This window comes from Apostichopus japonicus, chromosome 2 (assembly GCF_037975245.1).
Source record: "Apostichopus japonicus isolate 1M-3 chromosome 2, ASM3797524v1, whole genome shotgun sequence".
NCBI lineage: Eukaryota > Metazoa > Echinodermata > Holothuroidea > Aspidochirotida > Stichopodidae > Apostichopus > Apostichopus japonicus.
In genome coordinates this window covers 18637614-18648804 of record NC_092562.1, presented here as the reverse complement: position 1 = coordinate 18648804, position 11191 = coordinate 18637614, and the positions used below count along the sequence as shown (strand labels likewise).

General features: G+C 37.5%; 1 protein-coding gene across 1 annotated transcript; it reads left to right on the top strand.

Annotated features, from left to right (window-relative positions):
* Nucleotides 1-4540: 4540 nt before the first annotated feature.
* LOC139980934 (uncharacterized) lies at nt 4541-8566 on the top strand. The gene is made up of 5 exons (XM_071992991.1): nt 4541-4698; nt 5706-5870; nt 6276-6395; nt 6684-6824; nt 8088-8566. Exons 1-5 carry the CDS (start codon nt 4633-4635, stop codon nt 8337-8339), a joined length of 744 nt encoding a protein of 247 aa, XP_071849092.1. The 5' UTR covers nt 4541-4632; the 3' UTR covers nt 8340-8566.
* Nucleotides 8567-11191: the final 2625 nt, after the last annotated feature.

Sequence of the window (11191 nt, the reverse complement as noted above, 5' to 3'; positions counted from 1 at the left end):
TCGTTTTGTATCTCTGATAGAGTTAACGCAGCCATGTCATACCACTCAATATCCTACTTCAAGAATAACACAGTAAAACCGGGATTTGGTGTTTGATTTTCGTAGAGATTAATTCAAACAATCACACCCTTTTCGTATTTGGATTGAAGAAGGAAACCTGCAATAAGATTAATGTTTGAACCAAGATTTATGCTTTTGTTAAAGTAGCCAAGGGAAAGCACTTAATATCCTACTCTACATGAATTACACATAAAGCAGAATATTTGTCTGATTGTAGTAAGAGTTAAAGCAGCCACGTCAATCAACAATATCCAATTCCCATTATAAATATGTTACTTCTGCAAATATGTGGAAAGGACTCACTTTTAAGAGCTTTGACTTCCTTCAAACACACATTGGACACTTTTTTTTTCATTTGTAGCCTATCGCTGTTTACTTTATTGTAGTAATATTCGATTTTAGCTTAGGTGATATTTTTCTGAAGCAGTGGGGTCACGATAGGTTACAAAGTCCACCCAAGTTGTACTTTACACCACATCTTAAATATCATCGCCAACTTCCAAGAATCTCACAGGTATTCTTGCCTGTGTACAATTGAGCAACCTCTTACGTCAATGGAACTTATCATTGTTAATTACGCTATAAAAAACTTCAAGCCGTGGTATTAGCCACACAATGACTTAAAATTTAGTGTAAAAAATACGTATGCGGTTCCGTGGTAGCTTTTAATGTTCAGTCAATCGAGACGAAAGTTAAAATTAGAATTATGACATCAGTTCAAGATGGCATTGTGGCATCATTATTTGTACAAGGTGCAACGTAATATATTGCTGTCACTGCAAGTCACAGTACTTGGTCTCATTACCATACAATTTGTGTTATCATTTTAAACAGCCCACCGTACACTATACGACTGATCACAAACCGACGCAAATTCGTCACTTTCCGACTAGGCCGCTAGAGCATAGATAGAAGTCTTCAACTCACCATATGAAAGCCTATAGCTTCGGCTTTTACAACACATTCATTTTTTTGCCACCATGATGACCGTTCAGATCTTGAGCCAGAAGAGGTCAACGGTTAGCAAAGTTACCCCAACCCATCTGACAGCTCTCGCTTCTATCACCCAGGATTTCCTAAAATGCGATACATCACCTTCAATCCTCCAGATTTTAAGACCATCAGTAGTTTATTCATCCTCTTCAACATCCAAGCATTAAAAAGAATGATGATGAATCAGAAAGTGCCCTCAATTTAAGAAGTAACTACAGTATGTCAATTTAGGACTATATTTATTCCGGCGGATGTACACTACTATAATTGTGGTATGGTACCAATGTTCTATACTATAAATCATCACGACTAAATATTTTACGACAGGGTCGAATTGAGTCGCGTCGGGCTCTGTCTTATATTGTGTGCGGCGGCTTATGGTTACTCGTACTTGAAGTAACAACCATCTGGTTACTCGTACTTTGATTACAAGGCTTCAACAACATGCGTATGTCATTAAACATGTTTATTTCGTACCACTGTGGATAAATGAGATATATATGTTTTAAACAGACGTGTGTTAATTGTGAGTCCATACTCGTTCGTATTCTAGCATGGAATACGTAGCATTGAACGGTATAGGAAATTATGTTCCTTTTTTTTAAATACCAGCTCGGCTAATATTAAATTTACGATAACGTTTTGTTTTAGGTCCCAGGTACTAACCTTGACTCACGAAAATTTTAACTAACCCTGTAAAATATTGAAAATAAACGGTAAAAGAGATTTGTTCTTTTGTCAATAACCTACGCCAGTGACAAGGTTATAAATTGCTAAAAAGCAGTAAGGCATTACATTTCACTCTTTTATTATACTAACTCGGCTATTATTAGATTTACGATAACTTTTTGGTTTAGGTCCCAGGCACTAACCTTGCGTCACGAAAAGTTCAACTACCCCTGTAAAATATTGAAAATAAACGGTAAAAGAGATCCGTTCTTTTGTCATTTACTTACGTCAGCGACAAGGTTATACATTTCTTATGTATGTGTGTGGGGGGGGGGGGGTAGGGGATAAATGGATGCTTGCCAGTTGTCTGAATTTAGTACCAAAAATAAGATTTGTTGCAATCGATAATTTAAAAAAAAAACTTAAATATTTTCTCACTAGCGCATGAAGGTTATTTAGCTGTAAACGTTAATGGGATATTTCGGTTAAGATGATTCGTCGTCCAATATAGGTTTTTATTTTTTTTTAATCATATAATATTATTCACAGTAGTAAATCTGGCTTTCTGGAGCTTTTCTCCAAATTATATATATATATATGAATATGAAAATCGTAATGAGTTGGAAAATCAAGAACAGTGAAAAAACTTCCAGCCTCCGCCGGGATTTGAACCCGGGCCTCCCGCTTTGTACGTGGACACCCTAACCAACTAGGCCATGTACGCTGATTGTATGTCCAGAAGTTCTAAACCGGTAAGGAAGGTCGTAATTCCACTGTAGGCCTTTGTCACCTGTATCGAACAATACTAGTTCTGTTTTTTGTGACATATTTTGCCTTACTCTAGAGATCAAACATGATGCTAACCAACTCGAAAATCATTTGTGATTCCTAAAGCCGGATCTCGAAAGAGTTACTTTGAACATACTTTATGTTAATGAAATGGAGGTAAACGACAAAGGCAAATGAATATATATATAAATGAAAATCGTAATGAGTTGGAAAATCAAGAACAGTGAAAAAATATATATATACATGCATAATACGCTGTCAGTTATATGACTGAGCAATTTATTGATCCACTGCATGAGGAAAATAATAAATTTTACAAACATGTAGCATATATTAAAGAAAACATTGATAACGAAGCAAGCATTTCAACTGAATCACCTTACAAGGTTGAATCAACAATTATATAGAAATGTAAAGCCGTCTGCAGGACATTGTTGCAATGGTTTACCGTTTATATTGACTCACCTAGATGTGAAGGTTGCAAGTAAATTCAATGTTCCCCCTTGGAAATATAGGGCAAAATCCTCTTCAATTAATTTGGCCTTTATCCTTTGACATTTGAAACAAGTTCCCTTCATTGGTTACTTCCTACCAAGTTTGAAGAAAGTCGTTTAGATGGCAGATGTAACAGACACACACACACACACATTGACACGTTTTACCCCTACCACTCTTGGTCACCCTATCGCCGATGCATCCCTGAAACTAGCTACTTGGGGTCGTTAAATATTACCATGATCACATTTGCCATGGCAACGGAATTAACATGCCATTGTAGGCTCAACTGACCAACTAGCAGTGGCGTAGGAAGGTACTTTTGAGTGGGGGGCTGAAGACTGATGGCCGGCCTGGGGGAGGGGTCTAAGGGGAGGGGTGTCCCCCTCCCCTTTGGAATTTTTTGCATTTCCAGGTGGCCTCAGATGCAATTTGGTGCAATATAGCACACTTCAACACCCACTCCTTTTTGTAAACTTAATTTTGTATTTTCACCTGGCCTTAGATGCAATTTGGTGCTCCAAATGAGATTTTTTTTTCTCATTTGGAAATGAAAAAGGGGTTTTCTGACTTGCGGAGCGGGGGGGCGGAATGATACTTCCGCCCCTCCACATTTTTCACTGTGGGGGCTGGCGCCCCCCCCCAGCCCCCCGGTTCCTACGCCCTTGCCAACTAGTATAGCATCCTCCCCATATAGCAGCGATGAACTAATAATGGGAGTTGGTTGAATTGGCCGTCTTAAACCTGTGAAATCAAACAAAATGTTGTTTGGATGATTATTCAGTATACAGGGAATTGAGTGGTTCTACTTGGCTGTCTTAGCTCTATGTAAATCAGAGACAAACTCTTTAAAAAAAATCAAAGATAAAATCCTGCAGTAAGGGTTGTTTCAAAGAGTTTAGGACATTGAGGGGTGTGATTTACTTTACTGCAGTGACGCTAACAGACTTAAACACAAACATCCTGGGCCACCACTGTAAGTTGCCTGGGTTCAGGGATGTTCAAGGGGCATATTCTAGGCAGTAGGCTGACAAAGACGTGGGTGTGGGGGGGGGGGGGGCGAAGGTCAAATGGTCAAACTTCAACATGACATTATTCATACAATAAATGTTATGAAGAAATTGAACTTGAAGAATCTTTTGTGTCTCATTAAAACGACAGTGACACTAATCACAATGATGGCCTTTCTACACTTCCGTACAGTCATAAACGCGTTGCCTGAGTACCGTAATTTCGTTACGGTTCAAGGATGAAGCAAATACAACAAACCAAGGCCAAAAATATAATAAAAACACACAAAAAATGACCTTTTTCTATAGCAAATTATCGTAATTATCGTAGTTTACGTCAATGACCATTGTTTTAAATTCCCAGGTAACCAAACTCTTAATAAGCCTTTCTACTATCCGTTATATTATTAAGAAATAAAAAGATCCAGCCCTTTGATAGCGTTAACTACGTCAGCAGCATTTTTGAGGTTTAGGGTACTGTGTTCAGACCGGAAAAAATTGCATAAAAAGGGCCACGAAACGGACTCTTCAAGACAATTTCGAAAACGACATCTGACGTTCTATCTCACCAAAGTTACAGTTCTTCTGCAAGAATTCGACCGCAAGTTTCATCAAGATGGCTCAAGAAATGCAAGTTAAAGGTGATATTCCAGTGGCCATGAGCCCACCTCCTGCATATACGGTAAGTTAATGCTTAACAAATAGCTTTTTCGTTATTTCTGCTGCTCGGTATTAGATCAAAGTTACTCTTCCTTATCATCAAAAATTTTACTAAATTTATAGTCTGTAACCTATGAGGGTGTTGTATAGTTAAAGTCGTTAACATATAAACTACGTATTGTAAAATCAAGAGCTTGATGTTCGGCATTTTACCCCATTATTTTATTTAAAACTTGTATATAGTCTCAATCTAATTAACTACAATCTTATGTGATTTCAGTCTACCATTAGGCTGGCATAACGTTATCAAACAGCTTCATTGCAACTCATTAAGTACAGACGGTTGCTTAGGTTTGAAAGTAAACCAGTTTACATATAGTTTGAAATTATTTTGGATGTCTGATATAGCTGACGTCATATATGGATGTAGAATACCATGGCATGTGTGTAAATGACTAGCACTTGCCATTTTCTTTACTGTATGTGAGGCTATAAACCTTCGAATCGAAAGCTTTATGAATTCCCACTAAAAGTGGCAGGTTCAAATCCTTGATACTGTTAGATTACTTCGCAATACAAGTTTTAATCGAAGAAGTATAAATAAAAAGAGGGATTTATTAAACTACCACAAAAAACCCCCAGACCGCTTCTTAAATCAGATTTAATTTTACTAGTGCGTGACCCTGAGGGTAATCCAACCGAAAATGATTGTTTACGACGCAATAAAAGTTTTTAATCGAAAAAGTATAAATAAAATGAGGGAGTTATTAAACTACCAAAAAAACAAACAAACCCAGAACCCTTCCTTAATCAGATTTAATTTAAGAAATGTGTGACCCTGCGGGTAATCCTACCAAAAATTGTGAGAGAAAACTTCGAGAAATTGAATTGCATATTGCGAAAGTCACAATCACAAGCATATTGTCACAAAGTCAAGCGAAAGTCACAAAGTCAAGCATATTGCGAAAATACACATAAACGGTCAATTGCATGTATTGAATGATTTTCATGTCTTTTCACTGTATATAGTCTCAGCAGCCGAGTAAGACGAAACTCTATGTTATCGCCGTAACAGTGACAATTGTCACACTGTTGGTGTTATCGTTTGGTGTGTTCTACCTCGTGTTTTCTGGGAATCCAAAGGTTGTGAACAACTTGACGACGGGAGATGGAGATCAAGTAGTTATAATCAGGGTAAGTAAAACTAAAGTAACCTATCGACAATTAAGTTCAAAACAATATGAAAGGTAAAGGAAATCCATGCATACTTCGGATATTAAAATAAACTTCACACAGATGAAAGACTACAATTTCGATTGAAAGATTGATTATTACCATAAACCGATATGAGTTTTACTATCAAAATATTACGATGACAGAGTTAGGGTGGGGCTTGGGGTGAAGAAGGATGAATATGGGTGGGCAAGGGTGCACGAAGGATGAAAAAGAGTAGGCAGCGATACATCGTGGGACTGGATGTGGTGAGGGAGAATGGATGCATTGTTTGCACATTTATTAAGTGTCGATGTATGCAGTTGTTACCTCGGTGTAAATTAATGAATGAAAACTGACAAGAATGTTGTCTTATTCTGTTTACAGGAAGTGGCTTTTGAAATGTTCGATGGCGTTCCAAGAAACGAAAAAATGATGGTCGAGGGAAATATTCTGATCATAGAGAATTTGAACGACGGATATACTGCCACATTTGACCATGACAAGGTAATACTTAAAACTTTTTTTATTATGGTTTCTTTTTTCATGTAGCAACATTTTATCAAAATTATCAAATTTAAAGACTCAAACTTACCACACAATTTAACAAACCATAAGACATACTAAAGCATCAATATCAGCTTGAAGCATTTATCACAGATATTTCGCGTTTTTTCATGGGGAGGGAATAGGGAGCGTAGAGTTTCCATGGTATCCAGCTACTTTTAAGGACTGAAACGCAAGAGCTTTTATGAATTCTTTCTTTCTACTTTTGTCTTTCACGTTTTGATTTAGAACATCATCATGATTAAAGATCTGAAAAACAACAATTGCTACTTCACTCCACTCGAAGACTACCCTGGAGATATGTCTGTGGGTAATTTAGACAATATTCTCCCCTTCTTCTTTCGAGAGGCTGATTCATCATCCGATAAGGTAAGAAAGATATCCTTTTCGTTAAGGAGGGGATCGGGAGGAGGGCGTGGTGGGTGGAGAGACAGAGAGCGTGCGAGGTGGAGAGAGGTGGAGGGGGAGAGATGGTGAGGGTGAGAGAGGGTGGGATGTTGATATATATTTAATTTATGATAAGGACCTTCGTTTGTTTGTAAAACTAAACCAGTTGTTGCTGACGCTTAAAAAATGATAAATTAGAAATATGCCACCATTTCTTTGTTACGAAAACAAGAGACTGAGACTAATCAAACCACCATCATCATGAAGTGTTTGCATTTCCCCTCACCAAGCTGGTTGGAGAGGGAGGGTGGGGGTGGTGAAGAACAAAAGTAACTGGTTTCGTCTTTCCATTGTTCGAATGATATGATCATTGCTATTATGAGGATGGAAAACATTTTAAAAATCCTTTTCCTAAATAGGTAACTGCATATATGTTATCATACAGTTTACTCATATGGTCCCAGTCTATCGCTCCATATGCCACAAACGTATTAAAGCTACGGACAGTCCGATATCACTCCTCTCTTGCACTCATGCGAATTATCTAGGCTGGTCATTGTGATTCGTCATCATATGCAGTGACTCTAAAGAACTATCTGTTATAAAGCTCACCTTCTTTGTTTGTCAAAACTATAACTTTGAGGCCAATCTAAATGCGAAAAGATGAAACATCTCATCTATAGTCTATATTGACTGACCCTATATATAAATAGATGATGTGGATTGAAACACGAATATCTTCATATTTTAACTGTCCCGAATGTCAAGTTAGAAGAGAAAACCAAACACCTTTTACTAACTGATATGTATAAATTACAGTCTTGTATTACTATTTGAACACGTAAGATTATTTTAAAATATTGGCGTTTATTGTAATATATGCTAACTTATCTCATTATTTAAATTTTCTACTCTTTATGCCTTGATCGTCTGATAATCAAGTATCTCAATAAATACCCCTCTCCCTGCAGGAAAAGCAAAACTGTTGTGAGATGATCTCAATATGTTGATGTCAACTTAAAAGCAGAAATATTTCATCATTGTCAATTGTACTTTAGAAACTTGCATAGGCAATAATTTTACTATGTATCATTTCAAGTTAATACATTGTTCATCTTGTTTTCTGATAGGAATGTTAATTTGGACAGTATTTACATGTTTTTATTTCTTAGGTTTCTAAACCTTTGAACAGGCGACTGCCTTTAATCGATATAACTTTGATATGAATTTTTGTTTTCGATGTAGGTACTGAATCATTCCAATGCAAGGATGTATGCAGAACAATTAGAACCGATACCAGCTGGTTTCCTCAAGTTAATCAATGCAGCTGATCAATGTATTGATAGTTTATCCTTCTGGATTGAGCCAATGAACAACCAAGATACACGGATTGTGCGAGCGGCAGTAAGACAACAAGCGAATGTAGAACCAGTAGTACCATGTGAACTTTGGGTGGTAGTAACAGATTGCGAAACATACTTTATTACTGTTTGTTAATCGGAGGAGTTAACAATAAAAGCTCGTTGAAATCATATGTAAAATTATTTTAAAACAATACCATTGTAATCCCTGTTTAAAATTTATAATAGTGTTGTCTTACAACTAACAGGAATCGGTGTGTATTGGGGCTTCTTACAATAAAGTTTAGTTACAGGTTGTTTATAACTCCTTTCTGTACTATACGTAAACTAAAATAGTGACGTTACTAAAAGTCAGAATTCTTATTGCTGTGTTGACCTGTTACATCTCCATATAACAAATATTGCCAGCCCTTGTAACTGTTAAATTATTTTTAAGTTGATGCCACGAAGTACCACAGTCGTTGCCACCCTAATGGACTTTTGATAACATTTACTTTTCTCAGAATTCTTTTCACTTCCTCACAGTAATGAGGGAGGAAATTGTAGACAATTATTATATAGTGAGTTTACATGTCATGCTTCAAAGCAATTGTATCGACGTATGATAAGTATGAATCCGGTTTCTAGCAGATAAAGGTTATAGGACCTGTTAATGCTGTCATTACAAGTGCCCTGAAGCGTATTTTGAGAGTACATATCATAGTGCATAGCGAAATTGTTCGAACTAACTGAAAACTTAACGGAAGCATAATATTTTCTAACCTATATTCTTAAAACTCATCCATCTCTCTGTGTGTATGTAAGTATGTATGTTTGATGATTAATTTCTGATCTCTTAAACTTATTTGCTAAGATGTAGTTTTCATGAAGAATAACTAGTGGGTTATCATTATGGGGAAAATAGTGAATATTCAGTGTATTTTACATATCATTATCGCCATTAATAATGGAGTCTAACGGGTTGTGGGTTTTTTCTCGATCATGTGCATACTTACTTTCATGTACCAATGCACAATGAATATTTTACTACCGTTTGAATGAATATATTTTCCTTAGATTTTTCAACTCACATGTGTACGCATTTATTTTCATTCCCCTTGTGCAGTAGTAGCGCTACATTATTAACACTTATAGGCAAAGGACTTGTGAGCCAGATCGAGCCACGTGGGCAGTTGTGTCACCTGAACCACACTTACATTTTGAATTTCAGAATACCTTATTCTTCATTTGATATTCCTCAGGGCCCTCCTTATTTCCCGGGCCCCCTACTTGACCCCGGTCCTCGTGGTGGCTGAAGACCCCCTCTGACCCATCCCTACGTTAAGCTAGCTTTTAGGTGGCCCTGTAGCTCGCTTACCTTTTGAGGGGAAAGAAATGGTCATAATACTAGCCTAACAAGTGATTCATGTTGAGATTACGCGTTAGGAGGGTAGACACCAGGTAGTACATTTTAGCGCTTAATTGTTGTAAAAAAAACCTCTTACACCACTGTCTTACATGAAATCTTGTTGAAGGATGAATACGGCACATTCTGGATGGTAACAATTTCACAGCTTCAGTCTGTATGTTACCTGTATACATACATACCTTTCTTTAAGGCGGAACTTCCCACCTCCACGATCTCCCAGATCCCAGGGGAGTCACAATTCAATTACAAATATTATCCCAATTTATTTGCAGTTATGTATCTGGTAGCATACGCCCATTTACAGCCCCATTGATTTTCAAACTAAATGTGCATCTCTAAGTCTAGATAGAAGTTCTCACTAGCTAAACGCTATACCCATCACTGGATAGCTGACAAGTTGGCCTTTCAGGGCACCATCAATATTCCGTATCATGACCGTGAAGATTGTTTGCTATCAGAGCCGGAAGTTTTCGTCACTTTGTAAACAAACCTCTTCACTCAGTAGTAAACAGTTTTCATACGCTGCCCGTGGGAGGCCTAAAGTGGGTCTAAAATTGCTTCAACTAACCCACAGGTACTTCCATTCATGCACTTCAACATGCAACCACCAAAAATCCCGATTGATATCGTGTCAAAAAAATGTTCTCCTATTTCATTTTGGCCATTTTCCTGAAGGAGAACATCCGGGTGGATTGACATAGTGTAGTGCTGATGAATGACCCGTATACTTTTTAACGTGAAGTTGGTACACAACAAAATTGATAATCGTTAAGTCCTTGTGTACTGCGTGTTCTAGCCTTGTCAATACCCTAGTATACTTTAAGCAACTACTTCAGTATAGACCGAAAGCACCGTTTTGTTGGCTCTGTGGTGTATGCTGATAGTGCGCCCCCAAGTTTGCTCGTTTTCTTTTCGATACTAGTGTGTTACGGACAGATCCTCGGGCAAGTTTAATTTAGTGGACAAGCGCCCTCGCAACATACGTTAACCCAGAGCTGTGTAGATAAACCATACAATGCATAGAGACTACAGCTGTGTATGGAAATAAGCTGCTGCGATGGAGCAGACGAGCGCCCCGATCGTGCTAACATGTAACGGTATTGAAGAAGCTTCGTGAGAGGTAAAAATACGCAAGAAAAACGAACATTACAAACGTCTTGACCAGGACTATCGGTGTTCTCGCTCTGTTGCTCAAAACAGCAGTGACCTATCGTAGGAAGAAGACGCAGTACCGTTTTAACGGTATTTTAGAATGCTTTGGAGGGTTACTTTTTAGAATTCCATTAGGATTTGCTGTTTCTTTGTTTAGTTTCTTTCGTAGGGTCCGTAATAGGCATTATAATGTTCCTCCTGATCTTGTTTCCACTAAACTAAACCAGATGTTTCAACGTCTTTTGCAATGCCACTGTTAAATATTGGTAAAGTAAAACATCACGCATGTTTTCTCAGATTACTAACTGTAGTTCCAGTGAATATGCTACCACTTTGGATATTTATTGCAAGCACGAAGTTGTTTTTGCTGTTGTTGTCAAAAATAAGAATGACTCCATCTATAGGGGTGTATAACGCAATTCAAACAA

Coding starts and splice junctions, on each gene's coding strand:
- LOC139980934 (XM_071992991.1), top strand. CDS start 4,633: ATGGCTCAAGAAATGCAAGTTAAAGGTGATATTCCAGTGGCCATGAGC. Junction 4,699..5,705: donor GCCCACCTCCTGCATATACG/GTAAGTTAATGC, acceptor CACTGTATATAG/TCTCAGCAGCCGAGTAAGAC. Junction 5,871..6,275: donor ATCAAGTAGTTATAATCAGG/GTAAGTAAAACT, acceptor TTCTGTTTACAG/GAAGTGGCTTTTGAAATGTT.